The following is a 25,971-nucleotide window of genomic DNA, read 5'->3' as shown; positions in this document are numbered from 1 at the left end:
GCCAGGCCCTCTTCTAGTCATTTTAGATACTGCAGTAAATTAGACCGGGGGCCTCTGTCATATGGTTTACATTCTAGTTGGGAGACAAATTTAAAAAAATTAAGTTTCATAATGTGTATGTCAGTATGAGTGGAGGGGCCTCTCTGAGGAAGTGAATTTGAACTGAGACCTGATGATAAGAAGGGGCCAACTCTACGCAGATCTGGTGGGAAGAATCTTGTAGGAAAGAAACAGCTCATCCAAAGACCCTGTGGCAGGAACAGGGCATGATAAATGGAAGGGGCAGAATGGGAGTCAGGTTGGTGAGAAGACAGTGAGAAAGGGCAAGGATGAAAGACATTGGTAAAGGACAGGTGATGTTGCCCATGGTGAGAAGGATGTTCTTACCAATAGCAATAACATTGTACTTAATTTTTATAAAGAATCCATACTCACAGACTAATTCTAGTGCCTCCAGACCAGAGGTGGAATTGTCATTATAAAGGATTGTAAGTAGAAAGACATTTCCGTGGCAAATATTTAGGGTATTTCCCAAAATTTGGCTTCATCATAGACTCCAAGATTATTTCAAAAATATTTGAAGGCTTATATTCCTAAAAAGATCCATTCTAGAAGTCCCCTAATTCTATACTAACTGCCTTTTCATCTTTTTTTTTTTATTTTTTATTATGTTTTGTCAGTCACCATACAATACATCCTTAGTTTTTGATGTAGTGTTCCATGATTCATTGTTTGTGTATAACACCCAGTGCTCCATGCAATATGTGCCCTCCTTAATACCCCTTCACTGGCCTATCCCAATCCCCCACCGCCCTTCCCCTCTGAAGCCCTCAGTTGGTTTCCCAGGGTCCCTAGTCTCTCGTGGTTCATTCCCTCTTCTGTTAACCCCCTCTTCAGGCTTCCCTTCATTCTCCTACTGATCTCCCTGCTATTTCTTATGTTCCATAAATGAGTGAAACCATATGATAATTGTCTTTCTGTGCTTGACTTATTTCACTTAGCATAATCTCCTCCAGTCCCATCCATGTTGTTGCAAATGTTGGGTAATCATTCTTTCTGATGGCTGAGTAATATTCCATTATATATGGACCACATCTTCTTTATCCATTCGTCTGTTGAAGGGCATCTCGGCTCCTTCATCTATTTTTTTTTAAGATTTTATTTGTTGAGAGAGATTGCGCACAAGTGGGGTGGGGGGCGTGGGCAAACATAGAGGGAGAGAGAATCTTAAGCTAGCGCAGAACCCATGGTGGGGCTCAATCTCATGACCCTGAGATCATGATCTAGGCCAAAATCAAGAGGTGGACACTCAACCGACTGAGCCACCCGGGCTCCCCTTCCACTATTTTTTTTGTAATTCTTTCTTTCTTTTTTTTTTTTTTTTTTATTCCTATTCAGACTTGGAGAAAGCATAGCAGCAAACAATGCCTATAGACAACAGGAAACAGAACATATGCCCAGGAGAATGCCCTTGCAATCACTAAATCACAGTCTTCCAACTTCAGCAAAATGTTTAACTCCTCCACTTTTGAAAGCTAGAGTTCCTGGGTTGAACATTGAGGAATTAATAGAGAAACTTCAGGCTGGATTGGTGGTGAGTGGTAACTAGCCATTATAAATGGGATTCTGCCTGGTACATACCAACTAAATATCAGCCCTGATTATAACATTTATTTAAATAACTTTAGATGCAAATTTGATCAATGAAACCTAATCTTTTAATATGAAAACAACAATATTCTAGAAAGTTTGGAAAGAAAGAAAAAAAATTAGCCATAAAATTCCCACATTTTAACACAGCAATCATTTTTCCCCCAGTCTTCCCCAATTAGCCTACCCATATCCTCTCTATCCCCCTGTTTAAGAAATATATCCCACAAGCATATCAAGTCCTACCCAGATGCCCTTCTGCGATAGCCAGGTTAGTGAAATGTTTGTGAACCTCCTAATACAACACTCATTTTTTTACTTTGTTACTAAGTTTTAATGATTTAGTTTCACACTAGGCATTTATTTTTTTGTTGTGTTGAATGTTAAAATTTTTTGATTTTTGACTGTTGTATTAAAACTTAGGTAAAGGATCAGATTAATGACGTGAGAATATCTGACATAATGGATGTATATGAGATGAAACTGTCCACATTAGCCGTGAGTACAAGCTTATTTTAACTATACGTAACCGTTAAGCTTAAATAGATGTTTTTCTGGTAAGTGATAAAGATTAACGGTATGTTTTCTTACAGTCCAAAGAAAGCAGGCTACAGGATCTTTTGGAAGCAAAAGCTCTAGCCCTTGCACAGGCTGATAGACTGATTGCTCAATATCGCTGTCAAAGAACTCAAGCTGAGACAGAGGTGTGTACGATATAAAGACTTATCTGATCAGTAGAAAAATAAATGAAGTAGAACGTGTACAAAATTTTAGTTATATTTTTGTTACTGTTTGAACTAAACTGTTCTCAGCATTTGACACAGCTACTCTCTTCCATCTTGAAACCCTTCCCCCTTTAATTTTGGTCACCCCATTATCTTCTGATTTTCTTTCTACACTAATGGATATTCTTTTCCTATATCCTTTAGGGACTTCTCTTTCTCCACTCAACCCTTAAATGTTGGGTTTTCCCAGCATTATGGTCTAAGCCCTTTGGCCTTCTTTAGGTGGTCCAGGGTTTCAGTCATTACCAGAATGTTAATGCCACCAATTTTATGTGCCAAGCCCAGATCCTTTACGCTAAGCACTAATGCTTCCTGTATACCTCTGTTTAAATATATAGCAGATACTTCCCATTCAGCATGACCAATCCTGAACTCATCACCCTTTTTAAAAAATTTACTCTTTTTTTTGTATATTCCCTCTTGTTCTGAAGAGTTTTCCAGACAAGAAACCTGGAAGTCACACAATTTACTTCCTATAATTAGTCATCCACCAAACCCAGTTGATTCTGCCTTCTAAATATTACTTTTTTCGGCCTTGTCTCTTCTTGCCACTATTTGCTACAGGTCAAATCCTTTTCATTTTTTATATGAATCATAGCAGAGCCTCTAGTTAGTCTTTTTACCTTGAGTCTGGAGCCCTCCTCTTAACCACCATCTATGTGCATCCCAAGTCATCTTGTCGTATTTGGTTCCACCCTCCCTTGTTCCCCTACATTGATTCCTGAGGCTGTAATCTGATTTTATTGCTTCTGTGCTAAATATCCTGCAGTGGCTTACCATTTTACTCAGCAGATGATTTTAAATTCCTTAGTTTGGCACACAGGATTCTAAAACTACTTTCATTCCTCATCTCCTTGCATTTCTGTGCATTCTCTGCAATCAACTGTATCAGATTACTTTGCAGTTTCTTATGCAGTTCTATTGCTTTGCAGTTACTTGACATACTCTTAGGTTTCCCTGTCCTTGTACTTGCTCTTCCATGTCTGGAACACCTTTTTCTCTTTTTCTGCCTAACTCCTAATAATCCTTCAGATTTTAGTTTAAATACCTCCATTTCTTAGGAAGCTGTCTCTGGTCCTCTGCTTCCCACACATGTGAAAATTGTATTACCCTGCTGCTCACCCTTGATGTCAGAGAGGGTTTTGGTATCTCTAGGCCCCAGCAAGTACAGTCCTTGGCACATGGTAGGTGCTCAGAAAGTTTGGCATTGTGCTGTGTGCATATATGTACACAGTGTGTACATTAGGAGTGAGAGCTTACTGCAGTAATATGAAATTCCTAGCAAATAGAAATGGAATCTCAACAGTTTGATATCATTTATAATGAATTATAATAAAGTCATTTGGCTTTTGAGAGAGGCATTAAAATCAGTGACACGTAAAATACCTTTAGAGTCTTCTCAGAGTACACATCTTTGAAAAAATACGGATAAATATAGCCATATGTTTTCCTTTTCTTCTTTTGATATGGATTCCTTTGTCTTGACTGATAGCATGTTGAATTTATCATAAATTCCAACAAAGAAAATTAGCGATATTAAAATCATTTTGTCCTCTCCTTTCCCAAAGCACATTCTTATATTCTATGTCTGTTGGACATGTATTTTATTAGGGAATTTAATGTTTTATCCATTTTACTGGAAAAGCTTCTTATAAAAATAACACTAAATAATGGGGTATTACTGCTTTATAGACTGTCATAAAAACAGAAGGGCTTAGGTTTTTATCTGGCATTTCAGAATAAGAGTATTTTTCAGGCTAAAGGGTATTGGGGGGAGTTCACTTCTCATTCTAGTTTTCTGTTTCTTTAATGTTTCACAAATACTTTCATATTAATTTAGGTTGTATTCCCTGATAGTCCTAGCTTAATTTTAAGTGTTTGCTTAATCATCTGTGGTATAGTTAAGATCTTATTTTTAATTTGTACCTGAAATGGGAAAACTGATTTGTGTAAACTTTATGGCTTAGTGTTGATGGCTAGCACCAAGGACCACACATACCCTTTTAATTAAATACTGGATGTGGAGCTACCCTCTTGTTGTTATAATTGTGTTCATTTCCATGAGTCTGGTCATACTGAGATTATTCTAGTCAGGATAATCTCCTAAGTAAAAGACTATAACAGTGTTAGATTTATTAGAGGTAGTTAAGTAATAAGTATACATGACTACTAAAACTTTATATAACCCCATAGATGCTAGCCTATTAGATACTTCGTAAACCTTTTAAATTGTAGAAACTGAGCATATTATATACATGGTAGTAGAAAAGTCCCTGTTCTCTTTGGTTTTGTTTTAGGCACGGACACTTGCTGGAATGTTAAGAGAAGTTGAGAGAAAAAATGAAGAGCTTGGTGTGTTGCTGAAGGCACAGCAGGTTGAATCAGAAAGAGCTCAGAGTGATATCGAGCATCTCTTCCAACATAATAGGAAATTAGAGTCTGTGGCTGAAGAACATGAAATACTGACAAAATCCTACATGGACCTTGTTCAGAGGTAAATTAATAAAGTAAAATTTCTGTGTAAAGTTGGAATCTACAATGAACACACAGCATTTCTTTTCTGTGGCCTTAAAATCCTTTTGTAAACTTTCACATATTCTGATAATTCCATAAGTTAAGTAGTTGACAAGAAACTTACATTACAGGTAAATAAAGTATTGTTTACTCAAACTCAGGATCAAAGTCAGAAACAGAATACAGGTCTCTCTGTTTCTTGCCGGTTGACTCTGCATATTTCAGGTATTCATACAGTCCTCAGTTGTCTGGGGTGTTAGTGCCTCAAGAACAAGTTAAGTCTGCTTTGTTCACTGACAGACCCCTAGGGCCTAACAGTACTCGGTACACAGTTAGGCATTTCATAAATGTGGAATGACCTTAGTTGTCATAATTCATGTTAAGTTGAGCTGTATGAATTGGCCATTTCTGTACATCAAATGCATTGAATATGAACAATTTCATAGTATTCAGTCTAATAGCATGGAAATTCAGGTGTTAGTGTTTAAAACATCTCTAAGTTTGTAGTGAGTATTTCTCCTTAATGGCATTGAATATGGTTTACTTATATGTGTGACTGTAACAATCTGTGGAATACATTCTTATAGGTGAATTGTTGGGTTAAAGGGTATGTGCTTTCAAATTTTTGATGGATTGACAAGTTTCCTTCCAAAAAGGCTGCACAAACTTACATGCCTACTAACAAAATATGAGATTGATCATGTTTTTCTTCTTTGTCAAATTTTTTTATCTTTTAGGTCAATTTTAAAACTTCTGAGATATAAAGAAGACCCAGAACAATTATGTATTTCCTACCAAACAATACAAATTGAAACATTCTGGTTAACTTGTTCTTTGTTTTACTTTATAATTTAAGATTGGTTAAGATTTGAAAAAAATGTTCTATCTATGCTATTAATATAGAGATCTAGAAAATTTTAACTCTGCAAGGTCCATGTGCTTATTTGCCCATCAGTAAAAATGAAGGCTGGAAAATGTATAGCGTCTAGAAAATTTGTGACGTTAAAATTTCCTAAACAGGATATTTTCTCTCAACAACTTTCTTCAAGGTCTGTTTGAGGCAGCCCTGATAGAGTGGACCATCAGCGCTAAGTCAGGATGTGAGAAAAAGTAAGCATTGGTCCCACAGAAATACGTGGTTTCCAGGAACCACGGGAATATCCCACTGATGTTCCAGATAGTGAGTGAGGGGCCAAGAGGTAAAACTCCTGCCTTCTGGGGCCAGAAGGTAAAAAATAATGAAGTTGGCTGGAGAAAGAAAGGTCATCTGTAATGGTTGGGACAGTCTAAAGGCATTCAAATTCAGAATTTTAAAAACCGCGTGGGACAGATAAAATACGTGTAGGCAAATTTGGCCCCTGCTACCAGTTTGTACTTAGTGAAGTGAAAAGGACATGTTATGCTTAAGATACTTGTGTGTCAAAGTATCACTTTAGAAAGTATTTCTGTGTTTATTTTGCCAGTAAACTAAGCAGGACTGTTAGATGCAGAGCTCTAAAGAGATAAGAGAAGTTTAGTATCCTCAACTACTTCATTAATTCGACATTTTTTTTTAAAGATTTTACTTATTTATTCGACAGAGATAGAGACAGCCAGCGAGAGAGGGAACACAGGGGGAGTGGGAGAGGAAGAAGCAGGCTCATAGTGGAGGAGCCTGATGTGGGCTCGATCCCAGAACGCCGGGATCACGCCCTGAGCCAAAGGCAGACGCTTAACTGCTGTGCCACCCAGGCGCCCCTAATTCGACATTTTTAATTAAACATACATTATGCCCAAGAGGCTAATGATGGCAGATTTAAGTTTTATTTTTTAATAAACGTCATCCTTTTACAGAAGTTTTAAAAAATTTTCTGGATCTAACTATGAAAATATCATATATATAGCAAACTGTGTAGAGCAATGTTATCTGTAAAGCTCTATATCCATAAATATGCAGTAAATGCCCTGTATTTTTATAGTAAATGTAACCTCCTAAGTCAGCCAAAATACATCTTTAATGTCTTTTAGAGTTTAATCTAACTTTCTTTATGTCCTGCTTGTTCATGACATTCCTCTTCTTCAGTGTATGCAGTTTGGTTTGAAGAAATAATAAAGAACACAGTTTCTTTTCTCTATCATATGTTTGCCTCCATAAAAATATCAACTCATCTTGTCTTTTCAGGAATGAAACCACTGAAAAGAAGAATAAAGATTTGCAGATGACATGTGATTCTCTGAATAAACAAGTTGAGACAGTGAAAAAGTTGAATGAGTCTTTCAAACAACAAAATGAAAAGTAAAATCTCTAGTTCTTCTAATTATTTTGGATTTTTCAAAAACAGTGATTCCCTTTATACAGAGCATTGCTTTTTACAGATAAAATTAATAGAATTACCACTTATTTTAGATATAAAATACATATTTGGCAAAATGTAAAGGTAATTACTGTTCTTATTAATTTTCTCTTAAAATTCTTGTTGAGGAGAGAAAGATTTCCTTGATGTTTTCTTCTCTATTTTTATAACTTCAGAACTATTGCCCAGTTAATAGAGAAAGAAGAACAGAGAAAAGAAGTACAGAACCAACTAGTAGACAGAGAATGTAAGCTAGCAAGTAAGTAGCTTCTCATTTAATATATTGTCTGTATTTTAATATATATTGGTAGAAAAATCAAAGCATAATTTTATTTTCTAATTCTCTCATTTTTTTAAATCTTAAGTCATGTTTTAAACAGCTTCCCTTTTCTTGCCATAACATTTTACAGAGCAATTTAGTTAGATTGTTTAAATTGAAAAAGCAATATGTTTTTTTAAAATCTGGGAGTTAGAGGAAATGATGGTCTTTTCAAAAGAAAGAGTTTTAAAAGAACATAACAGCAGGTGGCAGTGCTAGGTCACTTTTAGTTAGCAGCTTCTTAATGGCAGTAGCTCTGAAGTGATCCATAAAAACCTTTTTGTTCTAACTCACTGGCCGTGGAACACAGACATCTGCCTATTTAATTTTTCATACTTTTCTATATCTTTCTAACCCTTAAGCTATGAGGATTGTCTTTCCTCTCATAACTATGCATTTAATATCATTAACAGAGGAAGAGGGAAAGACATGGAGATTTGGCATTTTCTATGGAATACTGGCCTAGGGGAAGAGTTCCATGGTGTTTTTTTATTCATCAAATACTGTAGAAATTTTATTTCCAACAAGGTATTTCTTCATCTTCCCAGTTGTCGTTCTTTTGCTCTAATTAGTCGCGAATAAACCTTTTCAGGGTAACATCAGTATCCACCCTCTGAGCTTATAGCTGACTGTTTGTTTGTTTGAAGATTTGCAACAAAAAACAAAAGTACAAGAAGAAAAGATTAAAATCTTGCAAAAAGAAAGGGAAGATAAGGAAGAAACCATTGATATCCTTAGAAAGGAATTAAACAGAACAGAACAGATAAGAAAAGAATTGAGCATTAAGGTAAGAATCTGTTGAGTTCTCATTGGTAGTAGATGAGTAAGTCTGATTTTGTGGAAAAGGTGAATTTGGGTAAATTAAAGTTCTGATTCTTTAGTAATTTTATTTAGAAGATATGTAACATCTTTCTCACAATGTGAAAACCTGTATTTTTCCTAAAATCATGAAAAACTTACTAAATACATATTGTGTACCAGCACTTACTACTTTTAAGTGGGCAAAGAATACAGAAAGAGGGTCTCAGTTCTGAATGTCACCTACAGGTGGCTGTATTTGGCTGCCTCTCTAGGCTTGTAGGTATGGGAATAATAACAGTAGTTCATATTTGTCTAGAACTTTATAATTTGCAAAGCACTCTGAAGCATTTTTCTTAATCTTCTTCTCTTTAACAAATATATTAATATATATTAAATATTTTCAACCTACAAATGAAACTGAGTCTTGAGTTACTTACTGAGTATCTGTCACAAAGCTAAGTATTCAGTATTCTGAATCGAAGTTCACTGTTCATTCCACATTATGGTTGTTTGTGTGTGGTAGCTATGAATAGCACTTTCTGGCCCATCTGCTACCAGGAAGATGAGAACACGCCAGGATTAAATGACCGTTTGAACAACTACAGAGCATGAGTGACAGAAGAAGCATAAAATTTAATGCCACATTTACCGATTTCCTAGTTCTGCTTTCATGTGATCATCTTAATAGTGATTCTGAATTGTGATGTGTAGTGTTTCCTGCAAAATTTCAGCTGCTAATGTTGACTTAAAAAGACAAATTGAATATGTTTTTCCAATTTGTATTATATTGTTTAATAATTACTTATCTTAAGCTTACCATAAAATTTAATTAACTAAGATAGAATATGTATTTGTAATGTGTCTTCTGACATGGTGGTTTTACAAATGAAAAATAGGACATCTTAAAATATCTGTGAAGGGAAGACATGCTAAGTTTGTTTTCCTCAATTCCTCTCCTCCCCCATTTCCTAGGCTTCCTCCCTAGAGGTTCAAAAGGCCCAATTAGAAGGTCGTTTGGAAGAGAAAGAGTCGCTGGTGAAACTTCAGCAAGAGGAGTTGAACAAACACTCTCACATGATAGCAATGATCCACAGTTTAAGTGGTGGAAAAATAAGTCCAGAAGCTGTGAATCTCAGTATATAGATGTTATGTATTTATCTTCCGGGGGAGGTGTGGTAGGGAAGGTAATTTGTGACTCCGGAACAATAGCAAATTATTATCAAATTATTAATTTAGTAAAGAACCTGATCTGATAAATATTTTTTATTTGATCTTAAAAGTTTTATGTCCTGTTTCTGGCTTTTATTGCTTAAAGCTTTCTTTGGTTCTTATATTAGAATGTTCTTCTTGACCTCCATTATTGTTTTTCTGAGGTTTTTCCCTTTTCCTTAGTTGCTTTCCACTCTCTTCTGTTTTTTAATTTATTCTCATTTGTGATTAGATTTAAAAATAAATTTTTCTTGATATCACAATCCTAAAGATTAAGAAATTGAAAATACAGTTATTAGTATAAAAAAAGAAGGCGTGGCATTGCACGCAAAGTTTTTCTCTACATAGCACAAAAGAAAATTCAATGAATTTAAAATAATTTTATTACTGCATTTAAAATGCAGTAAGATATATGGTATAAATTCTAAATTTGAAAAAAATGCAATGAATAGTTACAGAAATAATGTGAAAAAATTAGAAGATATCAGATGTGCCAAACGAATACATTGTCACATTTTAAAAAAATGATAATTTGTAGAATTATTTGAGATAGCCTTAGTTTTTTACTCTTTTTAAAATGTACCATGTTGGTCTGCCCATATCATTTCCAATCAATGATGAATTTCTTTTGATTTGCACAAAGAAAATTTGGATTCCACCCTTGCTACATATTCAGACATTTATTACTAATTCAAATGTGAATTGCATTTAATATATTGTCTTTCATTTAAATAGTTTTTAATTTGGCCATTTAATTTTAAGGCATAGGTTAAATATCCTTATTCATGTATTTCTTTAATACAAGGGAATTTTTCAGTACTCTTCATTTGAATCAAATGTTGTAAAGAGTGTTTAAGAAGAGTTTTTGTATCAATATTTTAGTTGGTTTTATTGCTACAGTTTCCAACCATTAATTTGCTTGGTGTTTTCTTCCCCATTTATATCTTCATGTGACTTAAGTGAACTTAGATTTACTTCTATTTTTCAACCATAGTATATCTGAATTTACGTTTAGAAATTAGACATTTTCATAATTTGGTAATTATGTTAAGTATCAAACTTTCATAGTTTTACATACTTGAATACATTTTGTATAGTTCTGCACATTTTTTTAAAAAGCATTGTACGGGGCGCCTGGGTGGCGCAGCGGTTAAGCCTCTGCCTTCGGCTCAGGGTGTGATCCCGGCGTTCTGGGATCGAGTCCCTCATCAGGCTCCTCCGCTATGAGCCTGCTTCTTCCTCTCCCACTCCCCTGCTTGTGTTCCCTCTCTCGCTGGCNTTGGCGCAGCGGTTAAGCCTCTGCCTTCGGCTCAGGGTGTGATCCCGGCGTTCTGGGATCGAGTCCCACATCAGGCTCCTCCGCTATGAGCCTGCTTCTTCCTCTCCCACTCCCCTGCTTGTGTTCCCTCTCTCGCTGGCTGTCTCTATCTCTGTCAAATAAATAAATAAAATCTTAAAAAAAATAAAAAATAAAAAGCATTGTACAGAGTAACACATTTTAGATTGCTACTTGTTCTATAAGGGTTACATTCTATTTCTCTTTTGAAATTGCAGTCATTTTCAATTTTATATGAAAAAATGTTTAAATGAATAGATATGACTGAAGAACAAAAGGCTCTATAAAATAAAACAAAAAATTCTGTAAAATGAATAAACCAAAACCTCTAGGGGAAATCAAACTACTTTTACAATTTAGACACTTTCAAGACACTGAGCCTAGCCCACTGCTGCCCAATAGAACTTTTCGTAATGTTGGAAATGTTCTCTACACTGTCAAGTATCATAGCCTTTAGCCACATGTGATTTTTGAGCACTTAAAATACGGCTAGTGCAACTGAAGAATTTAGATTTTAACTGCCATCCTGCTGGACAGTGCAGATCTTGTCCATTCTTGCAGGTATGCATTTATTTAAGACACTCAATTTGCCTATTCTTGAAGATGTATATAGGCAGAGATTCCATGTATTTTTTAGCAACCTTTTTTTTTTAATACAACAGTTTTAATGTGTCATTCCTGATCTCCCTAAAGAGAAAAAAAAATATGATTTAGCTTTAAAGGTGAATACCTAATCATCATCATCTTCATTTTTTCTGTGTATTCTAGTCTGTCTCTTACAGCATCTTTCATATTGTCCCCATTATCTTTCTTGACCTTAGTATGTTGAGTACTCTTTTTTTTTTTTTTCGTTTTTTAGGTCTGTGTACCTCAGATTAAAACAATAAAGTGTGTGTGTGCGTGTGTGTGTGTGTGTGTGTGTGTGTGTCCTTTTTTAAAAAACTTTAAGTTTGAGCCAGCATCATAGAGTTTTACAAATGATTTCTATGTGTCTATGTGTGTATGAACATTTCCTAATGGAGAAAGTAGAACTAAGTAAATGTATCATTATATTATATCATTATATTAGGATTGTTCAAATTCTCTGAAAATCTTGCTATGAAGCTTGTCCAAGTGTACATTAACACAGTTCCGTTTGCCATTTACATTTGCCGCTTTACTAGATATGGACTTCTATTAAAATTGGGTTGATTGAAGTTTATACTAAACTATTTAATGTCAGGGCAAAAACAAATTAAAACTTACTGCTGTGTTTTGGGAGGAAATTGTCAGATTAGTATCCTTTTAGTTGTATTTATTTGTCATAAAGTCTAGTTATTTATGTTAAGGATATAATGAGACTCTGTCTTAAGACTCTTAGTCAAATGAGAATGTTTGACTTTCAACTTCTACCTGAGGCTCATTCACATATGTTAAGGTACTTCTAATCAAGCTATTTTCTCTAAAACTCATATAACATTTAATTTGATTCTTTTCCTCTTTTCAAATAGTTATGAATTGTGTTTACGGCCTTGCTTCTGATGTACCTACTGATGAACCAAACACATGCTCTGCTTGTGACTTAATTACTTTATAGGAGTCAGCACACATTTTCTGTAAAGGGCCAGAGAGTAAATATTTCAGGCTTTGTGAGTCATAGTGCCTCTCTTACAACTACTTAGTTCTGCAACAGTAGCAAGAAAGCAGCCATAGACAGCACATACATAAATAGGAATTGCTGTGTTCTAATAAAACTTTATTTACAAAAACAGTCAAGGCTCTGCCCTTGGGTGTTATATCTTACTGATTAATTGGCCCACTTATCATTAAGAAATGTATCTCTTTATCTCTGGTAAACTTTGTCTTGAGGTCTGAGGTCTACTTTATTTGATACGAATATAGCCTCTCCAGCCTTTTTATGTTTTCTGTTGGCCTATTATATATTTTTCTATCCATTTACTTTTAACCTGTGCCTTTATATATAAAACCTATGATTGTAGACAAGATACAGTTCGGTCTTGCTTTTTTTTTTAATCTGTCTTGGCAATCAAGCCCTTAACTTTCACAGTCCACTTGGAGTTAATATTGTACTACTTAGTATAAAATGTAGAAACCCTGTAAGTGTGTTGGTCCTTTTTGTTCTCCCCATTCTTTATGCTATAGCTGACACATATATCTATATATATTATTAAACCCCAAAACAATGTTATAATTTTTGCTCTAAACAATTATATGGAAATACCCTGGATCTCAACATCATAATATATTTACCTATTTACACACAACAATACACACAAGTAGTATCTTCATTATAACACTATTTTTCTTTTTTGAAATAAGTAACTTGTAAGGAGATGCTGTAAATACCTTGTTTCTTCCACCTTTCACCCACTAGTTTCAGCATCCATTGATAATTCTTGCTTGAATCAATTATTACTCTGGTGGCCACTTTTTTTTTTAACATTTAATGGAAGAAAATGGAACATTTTGCTAACATGATATGCTGGGAAGAGTAATCAAAATTACATCTATTGCATCATTGACAAAACTAAATATAGTATTTATAGTTTTACAGTTAATAGAGTACGTACTTTTTTGTGTGCATATTCTCACAAGCGAAGAATTTGAGATTTGCTTTCTGTAGTTTAAGAAAATAATAGGTATGTTAAGCATATGGAATATTTTTTCAACCACAGGGCCCTTTGGATCTTATTTTCCTTCCAAAAGCCCCAGTCTGAGAACTGCTCACTTGCCTTGGCTCCCTCAGTGATCACCAATAAATATTAAACACATATTACCCATAATGATAAGTCTTTTGGATTAAGCAACAAATTGTTTATTTTCAGCATTCATGGAGTTTACATTCAAGATAATTTTTTTAAATGAACAAATAAAATATGACTGACCTATGCCTTTAAAAGGTAGATGGCTTATTTTTTTATAATGGATAATGAATCTTATAATATGGATAATGAAATTGTATGCTTCTGTAATCCATGCACTGAGATGAAACAAAAATTTTTAAAAATCATGGGTTTCTTTGAATCTGCAAATCACTTTGAAATCCTAAAGTCTTACTCTGTTAAGCATTTTGTAGCTAATTGACTTTCTTCCTGTCATGCAAAGACTGAGGCTTATTTTGTTTATGCTTGTATTCATCTAAACATTTCAAAAATACCTTCAGAAAACTTAATTATTACCGTGAACGAGAGGTACCATAATTATCAGAAACCAGCTTTTCTTCACATTGAACTACAAATAGCCCATAATAAACATCATTAGATGTGAGAAGTAACTTTCCTCCCAACTAAATGCACGTTTTTAGTTATTTTAATTTCCCAAGGACCTAGTGTTTATATGCTCTTGGTATCTCAAAAAAAGATGGATAATCCTAGGATATATAGCAAAGGGCTTTTTATGTAAGTTCTAGCCAGTGCTGCATAAGCAAGTGACATTTTCAAAGTCAACAGAGTAGGTTGGGTTACAGTTTCATTATGTTATTAAAAACTAATTTTCCACTAAGTAGCTGGGCATTTGGCAGGGATTTAGTAGTGAATATAATTCTCCCTCTCCATTACATTATCTACACTATTCCAAGAATTATATTTCATCTCACTAATCTCAAAGAGCCAAAAGATACAATGTATTAGAATAGCCTTATGCTTTTCTCAAACTTCAAATAAAAAGGCTTATGATTAGCCCTAGGAAAAGACAACACTATTCATGTTCAATTAGACAGGGTTTTCATTTACCCACAAATAAAGACTGATATTAATTACTACACACTAATTTGTATAAAACCCACAGTTAATCAGAGCATGTTAGAGCTGAAAGGATCCTTAAAGAACAGTAAACCCAGGCCCCTTGTGTTTCAAAAAGATTTAAACTTTATTACATCTTAAGAAAAGAACTCTGGTGATTAAAACATACTGATCAAACTACATGATTAAAAAATAAACATGGATTATAGGCAGTTTCACTTCTAGGAATTTATCTTAAGGATGTGCACTAAGATTTAGGATGTGCATTACCACATGTTATTGTAGCACAAAACTGGAAACAACCCATGTATACAGTGTAAAATTCATTCATTAAAATAACAGAGCCTTTTTAAAAAATATTTTGAAATATATGGGCACATGGGAAGAGATCCTTGGTGTGTTATGTGGAAAAAGCATGAAACCAAACTGTAAGCGGTGATTCGCTTACTTGCATATCTCTAAGATATACAGGTGTGTATAAATATGCAATACATAAATATAAATGGTAAACAGTGGTTGCCTTTGAGTAATGAAATTGCTTGATTTTGTTGTTTATCTACATTCTAAAGTTTGTAACTAAATGTTACTTTAAAATTTTTAAAGCCATGTTTTAAATCATGAGTTTTGTTAACTACATCGAAATTTAACTTCTAGCTTTACCTAAGGAAAGTTTCATCTGTAAAATGAAGATAATGCATACTTTATAGATTTGTTATTAATTTTTTTATTTTTCTTAGAAATACAAAATAAGGGGCGCCTGGGTGGCACAGCGGTTAAGCGTCTGCCTTCGGCTCAGGGCGTGATCCCGGCGTTATGGGACCGAGCCCCACATCAGGCTCCTCCGCTATGAGCCTGCTTCTTCCTCTCCCACTCTCCCTGCTTGTGTTCCCTCTCTCACTGGCTGTCACTCTCTCTGTCGAATAAATAAATAAAATCTTTAAAAAAAAAAAAAAGAAATACAAAATAAGAGGGTGCCTGGGTGGCTCAGTCAGTTAAGCATCAACTCTTGGTTTCAGCTCAGGTCATGATATCAGGATTGTGAGATCTGAGCCCTGAGTGAGCCTCCACCCTTAGCATGGAGTCAGCTTGGGATTCTCTCCCTCTCCCTGTGCCCCTCGCCCCACTCATGCACTTTAAATAAGTTAAATAAAATCTTAAATACAAAATAAAGCTGATGGCTTTCAGTAATTTCTTAGTGTTTATCTCCCTTTTGGGAGGGAAATAGGGTAGAAACCTTTATTTCTTTATCCTTGGTTTCTGATTTCTCATCAAACCGGTGACCAATTGTAGAAAATAAAATTAACAGTAAAGATTCTGTATTTTCAAGAGTTGTACAGGGTGGCAAGTTTAGTACTAGGAGTTAAATAAATCTTCAAAATATTCTAGTGTGACTTATTGACCAAAGCTAGTCTAGGTTGCCCTCTTACCTAATTTTTTCTATGAAATAGCTATTCTAAGTGGTGTTAAGTAAACATTTTTCTCTTTGAAAGAGACATTTTTCATACTTTAACTCTGCCTTCTCTTGGGTGTCATAGCTTTTCTAACTGATTAATATACCTACAAAATTCATTAGGAAATTGTACATTATTTTTTTTAGTTTCCTGGAAGAGATTGAGGAAAGGGTACAGTTGAGAAAAGTTTGCCAAATTTTAATAACAAAACAGTATGTCTAAGACTTGGATGCTGTTATATTCCTAGCTCTTTTGACAGATTTATGGACACTTTAAGAGCAAACAGGCTTTAAAAAAATACTTGGCTACTTAACCCACCACATATTTATAATAGCTTCATTCATTTTCCACTTAATATAAATTAGAGTTTTCCTATTACATGTTAATATTTCTATTTAGAAGCATCATTTTTATATTAGCCCCTTAAAAATTCCAAAAATATTAGAGCCGCATATCCCAAAGTAAAGATTTAGGCATGTGTTTACAGAAATAAAATTGAAGCTGTTAGCTGTAAGGTCAAGGAATAAGAATATTGGAAATTTGTATAGAATTAAGAGGAGAGAGAACATAGTTATAGATGCTTGAGCCTGGCTGTGTAAAAATACTTTCAGAAAATAAGCAAGGTCACCCTGAACCATTTAGTCAGAGTTGTATTTCATGCAAATACCCTTGAGATTAGACTAATTGGAGCTATGTCTTGAATTGCTGCTATCTTTGAACTACTAATCTAAGTAAGAGACTTGAGTTGCTGATGTGGATTGATCCAAGTAGTAAAATGTCTCAGTGATGATCACAGTATTAACCAAATTATATTTGTGTCCCTTTTTCATCCGTCCCATTCTGTGGGCAATAGTATCCCCTTAATTTTAACAACTATAAGTGGAATTCTCTACTTGGAAGTGGGATAGGGGGTAAGGAATAGATTATAAAAGCACGTGGTTATGAAATTCAAAATTTAAGATACATGAACTTCCAGTTTCTACTCTGACAAGCAAAGTGCTTGGAAATTGTTTCTCCCACCCTCACAATAAGAAAAAGCTGAACAAACTAAAAATTACTTTATTCAGGTTTATCAGAGAATTGAGGTCACAGGACTAACCACTACCTCAAAAACTGGAGAGACACATGAATACAGAGAATATAGATCAACTTCTCTGAAGCATGAGCATGGTAGGAATGCTTACATGGTAGCTTTGATGAATTGTTAGAGGCTTCTGTGAACTAGCTTGAGAGTTAATCACCAGGACCACCCACACTTCCACAGTGTCCTGAGTTTTACCTCTGGGAGCCTCACTAGGTTGGAATGAAGACCAGAGAAAGCTCTGTTCATGTTTGCCTGGGGAGGAGAGAAAGAAATCCTTTTGAAACTAGCCTGGAGCATTCTCCGTAACCTAACAAGGGCTTACCCAACAAGGAAAAGATCTGGAGCCTTAACAGACTTAGAGGGAAGAAAACTACCCAACTCCAGTTCATTCAAACCTTCAAGTCTCAACTAAGAGAGAAAAATTTTTGAGAAGTATTTGTAAAGGTTATTGCCTTGAGGCACTAGCCCACTAGATGAAAGTGGTCATCACTACTGAGCCTATGAATATGAAAAAGATAATAAGGGAATATTATGAGCATCTCTATGTCCACAAATCTGATAACTCAGATGAAATGGACCAATTTCTTGAAAGACACGAGCTACTAATATTCACACCAGGAGACAGCGATAATCTGAATAGAACTATATTAAAGAAATTAAATCAATAATTACTAAACTTCCGAACACAGCATCGGGCCAAGATGGTTTTGCTGATGAATTCTCCCAACCAATTCTCATTCTATGAGGCCATCGTTACTCTAATACCAAAACCAGACATTACAAGAAAGGAAAGCTGCAGAACAATAGCTCACAGACGTAGATACAAATATTGTCAGCAAAAACTTGCAAGTTGAATCCAACAATGTCTGAAAAGAATGATAAGCCATAACCAAGTGTGATTTAATGAACTGTTACATCCATACAATGGAATATTCAGCAATAAAAAGAAACGTGCTGTCAAGCCCTGAAAAGACATGGAGGACACTTAAATGCATATTCGTAAGTGAAAAAAGCCAGTCTGAAAAGTCTACACTCCGTATGATTCCAGTTATATGACATTCTGGAAAAGTAAAAACTATCACAACAGTAAAAATAGTGGTTGCCAGGTGGAAGTGGGGAGCATGGATAGCAGGGAGAATGGATAAACAGGTGGAGCACAGGACATTTTTAGGGCAGTGAAACTATTTTGTATGATACTGTAATGGTGGGTACATGGCGTTCATTTATCAAAATCCTTGCAGTATGTAGAGTGAACCTTAATGTAATCCAGGCACCATGATTAATATGTCATATTGGTGCATCAATTGCCAGGGAGTGGGGTGAGTATATGGAACTCTATATGCTTAATTATTCTCTAAATCTTAAAGTACACTAAAAAAAATTTTTTAAGTATTTTTTTATTAAATGTTGAAAAGAAAAAAAAATACATGGTGATATTATTCTTTTACCCCTCTCTTAGCTATCTAGTTCCCTTCCACAAAATCATTGACTTGTTAACAGTTTCTTTGTGTAGCCTTAAAGAGATGTACAATACATACAAACATGTATATGCCTATGTATATTTTTTTGGTGGGTTACAGAAATGAAAGCATTTCATACATACTGTTCTGTACCTTCCCTTTCTCACTACTTGATGCCTAGGAAAATGTTCTAGGGTTCTCATTATGGTGTTAAATCTTTAATGACTGTAACACATGCAGAAAGTACTTATTTCTGTTTCCTTTTTTGTTGACTGTTTAATCCCTTTCCATTTTTTCTCTGTGGTTATCCATCTTTTCCCTATTGGATTGCTGGTAGTCTTTAATAAGTAAAATTTCCAAATTATGATAAAAGTTGCAAATATCTTTCCCAGCTATTTGACTGATTTTTGACTAAGGTTATGTCCCAATAAATTCATTGTAAACTGAAAATATCTAAGTTGAAAATTCATTTAATACACCTAACCTACCAAACTTGATAGCTTAGCTGAACCTACCTTAAACATGCTCAGAACACTTACGTTAGCCTACAGCTGGGCAAAATCGTCTAACACAAAGCCTATTTTATAATGAAGTGTTGGACACCTCGTTTAATTTATTATATACTACACTGAAAGTGAAAAACAGAATGGTTGTACGTGTGTCAGTAGTTTACCCTCGTGACCCCATGGCTGCCTGGGAGCCGGAGCTCCCTGCTGCCGCCCAGCATCACGGGAGTATCGTACCTCACGCCACTCTCCTGGGTAAAGATCAAAGTTCAAAATCTGAAGAATGATTTTTACTGATTGTGTATCTCTCTTGCACCCTCGTAAAGTCAAAAAATAGTTAAGTTGAACCTTTGTAAATTGGGGACCGTCTGTATTTTTTTGGTATGAAGAATTTTTTTCATTTTAAATTTGTTATCTTCCATAATTTGTTATTATATCTTGATAATATTTTAATATTTCATCGAACTGGTCCTTCCTTGTTTTTTGTTTGAGAATTTTCCTGAATGTACTTGTTCATTAATTTTTCCCTTATTATTTTAGAATCATTTTATCTAGTTAAAAAATGACACTTTCATTTGATTAATGTTAGATTTATAGAATAAAGAGAATTGACATCTTTACATTGTTAAATCATCTTTTTTAAAACATAATATGCCTCTCCATGGGTTTTATTTTGTACCCAAACCATCACTGAATTTACTTAAGAAAATCACCTAAAGGCTACTATAAATAATAAGAAGCCATTTATATCATCTATAAATAAGAAAAATTTTATATCCTCATTTCCAAGTTTTAAATCATATATTTCTTTCTCTTATCCAGGTCAATTTTAAAAAAAAATATGGTGATAAAGACCTTCATTGTTTATTCCTGGCTTTAATGGAAATGCTTTTAGTATATTCCTGTTAAGCATGATGCTAACTTTTGATTTAAGAGACATATATGTTTTAAAGTGTGAGTTAGGCATTTCTGTTTTATTCAGAATTTATCCAAACTGGAAGTGGATTGTAATAAAATGGATATGAAATTTGTCATATTTTTTGCCATCTAAGAAAGCTAATGTGACTTATTCCCTCTTTTTATGTGCTAATATATATCAGTCAGTACAAGCTAGTTTATACTGCAGTAATCAATAACCTCAAATTCTCAGTAGCTTAAAACCACATGATTTATTTCTTGCTGATGCTACACATCAGCCGAGCCACATGTCACTTACCCCCAGACCCAGGCTTGCAGAGCAGCCATCATCCGGAGCATTAGAGTCTCTATAGTAGAGGGAAATGGAGCCACTGACTTTTAAACCGCCCCCCCCCACATTACTTTGGTGCTCACTTTATTGATGAATGTAAATTACATGACAGCATGGAACTGCAAGAAGGGAGGGAAGAGACATCCTACCATGTGCCCTGGAAAAGAAGTAGGATCAATATATGATAAAATATATTAATATATTCCTTAATTTGATGATTCTTAAATTCCTGAAATAAACAGAACTTAGTCATAGAAAATTTTAAATGGGTTAACGGATTCTGTTAGGTAATATTTTATTTAGAATCTTTGCAATGACAGTTGTAAGTGAGATAGTTTTCACTTTGTGTGTGCTTGTGTGTGCTAACTTTGTCAGGGTTTGGTGTCATGATTCTAGATTTTTAAAAAATTAAGAATATGGCGGCACCTGGCTGGTTCAGTAGAGGATGTGACTCTTGATCTCAGGGTCATGAGTTTGAACCGCACATTGAGTGTAGAGATTACTTTTTTAAAAAGTAAGAGTATTTTACTTATTTTCCTATGTTCCTCTATTAATTTAAGCAGAATAGGAGGTTTTTGTTCCTTAGAAACCATGGTGCTTTTTTTTTTTTTTGGAGGGAAAAGAGTTAGTGCCATGATGGCCTTCTAAATTTCTTCTATGTTAATTGGTTTGTTCAGAATTGTTTTTCTATTCTGAGTTATTCTAATAATTTATTTCTGTTCAAAATATCATTTATTTTAATTCCAGATCTCCAATTGTTTTGCATATGTTTGAACAAAGAAATATTCTGATATGCTTTTGATTTCCTCTGCATCTATAATTATCACCCAATTATCTTTTCCTGTTTTATGTATTTAATCTTTTACTTTTTATTCTGCTTTAGATCAACCAGAAGTTTATTAATCTATTTCAAAGAACCCAGGTCATGGATGTGTTTATTACTTCTATCATTTTTCTTTTTATTAATATATACTTTCTAATTATATTAAAAAATTTTCAATTCTGAAAAATAAATACAAGTAGAAAATGCACAAAACACACCACCAGTGAATGACTACCCAAGTTGAAAGTCTGCCTCATGCCCCTTCTCGATCTCTGTCCTTCCCTCCTCCTCAAAGGTAACTACTGTAGTGTTAACACCACGGTTGTTTTACTTGGTTTTAAACTTTACATAAAAAGAGTCACCCAGTATGTATCCATTTGTATCTTTCTTCTTTTACTCAACATTGTGAGATTTAAATTTTTTTCCTGTCTTAATTTGTTCCTATTATATTAAAACATAATTGATTTTTGTATATTAACCTTGTATCCAGCTAACTTGCTAAAATTACTTACAATTTATTCATTCACTCTTTTGAATTTTTATATAGACTTCCAATTGTCGGGGCGGGGAATGACAGTTTTCTTTCTTTCCAATCCTTATACTTTTCATTTCTCTTTATCATTTTATTGTACTTTGTCAATTTATTTAAGACCTCTAATGTTGCTTTGAATGGACATTTTTCTCTCTTTTCCAATCTTGAAGGGTGTAATGTAACTGGGGTTTTTTGTTATGTTTTGTTTTGTTTTAGAAATGCTTTATGAGATTTAAGAAGTTCTATTTTTATTTCAAGAGAATTTAAAATTTTTATTAAATGTTTCCTCTGCAAAGGATATAAGTAGGATGGGCTTTTCTATTCCCACTGATGCTCCAGAATTTGAGCTTACTATCTCTGGAATCCTAGACTCTGTTGGATTTAAGTTTCTGGTTGCCAGAGTAAAATTCTTTCACCAAGGGATACAACAAATGCTCTGTTCAACTGGAAGTTGAGACTGGCACCTGGCCACTCTGAGCTTCTAATGCCAGTGAACCAAGAGGAAAAGAAGAGGCCAACTGTGTTGGCTGAGAGGATGATTCTTTAGAATTCCCAACGAAGGCAGGGAGAGGAATGTCTGGGACACAGGAGGGCTTCTGGGGCTTCTCTTCGTACTCCTATATCTGTGATGAAAATTAATGAAAAACTGCAATAACTGTTCATGACTCAGGAACAACAGTTCGAACCACCTCAGCAAGCAACAAACTGACCAACTAACATGTTTACTAAGGGCAAAGGGATATGAAAAGCTTAGTGTTAGAAGGAAGTTAGAAATACCAGCAAAGACTACATGTCCAGTTTCAAAAGACAGGAACTGCAGTAGTTATGAGTATTTCATCCCAACGGTGAAATAAATGTGTGTATTCTTTTTTTTTTCAATCTCAGTTATTTTTCTTTGCTTGTGTCCCATCTTCTATTCATCTGTTTTCTAACATAAGATGTGTTAATAGTGGTTAACCTTGTAGCCTAGTATTTCGGTTACGAGACATCAAAGGGCAAGTGTGATTTAGCCCAAAGAAAAATGGACATCACTCATGACCGAGGCAACGTGTGGAATTATGTGTCCTCTGGGGAGAAGGGAGTATGTTTGGGTTGTACAAGGATAGAGTAGAGGCATGGTTTTGCTGTTGTCTTTATTTGGAAGTTAAGTATGGCTGGAACTGTATTTCCCAACCCATTTCTTAAGGTTTAAGATTAAAGGAGTTAGTCAAAAGAGAAACTGCATAAGGTTTGGAAAGACAAGGCAGCTGTCATTACTTTTTGAAGGTTTCATTGGTTAGGTGTAGTGAAGAAGGAAGATACGGAGAAACGAGGTGATTCCAGATTCCCTTCACTCAGCTCTTCTTCCCACCTGGGGTTCCTACTGACCCATCACACCCCAGGCTCACCACCAGACATGGAGACAGCAGCTTTCCTTATACATCACTGCCTGTTCCTCACAGTCTCCCCCTGGCAGCTGCCCATAGTCTCTTTCAAGCTCCCAACTTGCTCCGGTGCTTTAGGAGGCTAGCTAGTAGCTTGTCTCTGATCCCACAGGTTCCCCATTTTCCACAATTGTTCCATTTATTCCTATAATGGATCCCTTATTTCATGATACTCAGTTCCTCCTTCTGGACAGAATCCTATTGCGCTCATATTCCTTTCTACCTCCAGAAATTATTATTTCTGATCCCTTTAACATTTTCATTTTATTTTATTAAGTATTATTCATGTATTCCTCATAGGTTGTGGGTTGCAAAAAAAAAAAGATCTCCTTATAATTGTATTGTCTTTGTTAGAGGCTTGGAGGGGTTGTCATGCACCCTTTCTTCTCTCTGGGTTATGTTTAATTAAAAACAAACAAAAACACCAAGCAGGAGTCAAAATACAGATTTAGTTTAATAATGGAAAAGCTGGATCTCAGAAATTGGCAAGCCAACCTCCCTCCTATCCCAATTAAAATTTTCCCATGCAGTCATCAGAGAGAAAGCATTAAATCTCTCTCCACTCTGAGAAGGGCTGTCCAGTGTGTTTGCCACAAGGGAGAAGTAACTGAGGCGAATATACTTAAGGACACACACTTCCAAGAGAAAGAGGGATAGACCTGTACTGTCTATGTTTCTAAACAGTAACCTGCCTGGTGTCATGAATGTCAGGCTCTTCCAAATGTCAACAGGCAGTTGAAAGTCACTCCACCCACAAGTGTACATTCTAATATGGTCTCTTCTTTGTGTAGGGGAAGCCCCCACATTGGAAACGGGGACATGAGGCTCGGGGTTCTACCTTGATATACTTTCCTTGTCCTCGTATCACTACAGCTTAAAAATCATTCTTGTAAATACTTTATTATGACTGCCTGGACTGACATCTCCTATTTATAATCTTATAGGCTGACCCATGACCCATGTTAACGCCTCTTTGTCTATACGAGTTCTTTTTTAAAGAACAATAAACTCTAGAGAGTGGGAAAACAAAATTCTATTCTTGCCTTCCCATTATCTCTTGATGGGAGGGGGTTGTCCTGAGCAGTAGTTCTAGCCGGTGAGCCATGGACATCTGCTAAAGTGGAGTGTTGTACTTGAAAACTGTTCATACAAGGAGATAGACCAGGTGTCATCCACCCTTTTCTTCCTTCTTCCTGTCTTGCACATGTGTCTTTTAGTACTATTTGTTGAAGCAATGAAAATAGCAAAGGAAGTGTAATTATGGATATAAATAATCCTTACCAACTATGCTAAATTGGGAGGGGAAGGGTCTTGATTAGTAGATGCTTATGTTGGATTTGGATGCATTTTGCCTGTCTTATTAATCATAAGGCTGTCTAATAAGTCTGTTAATATTTTTCTCAACACAACTTATTTACAAAAAACAAAAAAATCTAATATCTTTTTACTATGTTCTCACATTGCTAGTACCTTAGGCAGTAGTTTTCAATTTTGAGTGTCCATCAAAATCACCTGGAGAGAGATTAAAACACAGATTGCTAGGACCCAAAGACTCGTGCCAAGTTTCTGTCTCAGGTGATGCTAATGGTACAGATCTGGGAACCACACTTTGGAATGATACTGTTTTACGGTATCAATACTGTGTGCTCTTCCATACCTATTTTGAGATAATAGACCCCAGTTGATGTTAGATGCTATGAGGAGACAAACTATGTCAAATTTTGATAAAGCAGGGATGATGAAGTGACTCAAATGTCAGGAGCACATCATCAAAAGTTGCCTTATTCCCCCCCCAAAAAAATAGTGACATGACTGGCTCAGTCGGTGGAGCATGGGACTATTGATCTCGGGGTTGTGAGTTCGAATCTCGTGTTGAGTGTAGAGATTACTTAAAAATAAAATCTTTTAAGGAGCACCTGGGTGGCTCAGTCGGTTAAGCACCTGACTCTTGGTTTCAGTTCAGGTCATTATCTCAGGGTTGTGAGATCTAGCCCCACACTGGGCTCCACGCTGGGTGTGGAGCCTGCTTAAGATTCTTTCTCTTCCTCTCGCTCTACCCCTCCCCACCTCTCTTAAAAAAATAAAGTCTTTTTAAAAAATAGCAAAATTTTCTTCTCACCTTAGTTAATGATTTCTTGTGCCAATATCTATAAATTTTAAGATGATTTGTAAAAGGATAATTAATCAGTATTTCTTACCACATGACTTTTTAATAAAATATAAGGGGAAATTAAACCAGTTTCCGGTTTAATAATAATCGAATACCTCACCTTTTTTTAGCTGATAGAAGAACCAAATGATTTTAATTTAGTTTTGGATGTCATTAGTTTGGTAGAGGTTTTATCAGGCATCTCAAAGGATGAACCTATTAGAAGATTATGTATTATCAAATAGACTGATGTAATTTTCTATCTGCAAGTTAAATTAATTAATATGGTCGACATGGTGTTTTATCATCATATGCAATTGTAGATTTCTGATGTGTGCTTTGGTGATTACTATCATTCAGCCTTCTTAACGAACCTAGTCATCTCATCAGTATTCTGTTACTGAGCAGTGCGATCATGTGTGCAGCAGCTGGAGAGGGACCATATATTTCACAGAACTCTGGATTAATGACAAGAAATGTTCTCGTAGTGACCCATGAATAGAAAGCAGGAATCTTGCAAAAAAAAAAAAGCACTTCCAATTTACAAGCCTATCTTTTTAAAGTAAGTTAAAAAAAAAATCTTCATAGTAAAGATCCACTTGGCTC

The 25,971-nt window shown here is 35.1% G+C and overlaps 1 protein-coding gene across 2 annotated transcripts in view; it reads left to right on the top strand.

Moving 5' to 3' along the window:
• The window catches only part of CIP2A (cellular inhibitor of PP2A), a 35,023-nt gene extending 24,191 nt beyond the window's left edge, over positions 1-10,832 (top strand). Inside the window, exons 14-21 of one of the 2 annotated variants that reach the window (XM_002926565.4) lie at positions 1,399-1,594; positions 2,074-2,148; positions 2,244-2,354; positions 4,733-4,929; positions 7,111-7,224; positions 7,459-7,541; positions 8,249-8,388; positions 9,375-10,832. In XM_002926565.4, the coding sequence (XP_002926611.1) occupies positions 1,399-1,594; positions 2,074-2,148; positions 2,244-2,354; positions 4,733-4,929; positions 7,111-7,224; positions 7,459-7,541; positions 8,249-8,388; positions 9,375-9,545 (1,087 nt within the window). In that variant the 3' untranslated portion in view covers positions 9,546-10,832. Of the gene's footprint in view, positions 1-1,398; positions 1,595-2,073; positions 2,149-2,243; positions 2,355-4,732; positions 4,930-7,110; positions 7,225-7,458; positions 7,542-8,193; positions 8,389-9,374 lie in introns of those variants that run through there. The other variant, XM_034658062.1, reaches the window with a different exon arrangement.
• Positions 10,833-25,971: the final 15,139 nt, after the last annotated feature.

This window comes from Ailuropoda melanoleuca, chromosome 1 (assembly GCF_002007445.2).
Source record: "Ailuropoda melanoleuca isolate Jingjing chromosome 1, ASM200744v2, whole genome shotgun sequence".
Lineage (NCBI taxonomy): Eukaryota > Metazoa > Chordata > Mammalia > Carnivora > Ursidae > Ailuropoda > Ailuropoda melanoleuca.
Note: the sequence above shows the minus strand (reverse complement) of the source record. Positions and strands in the feature narration are given on the sequence as shown.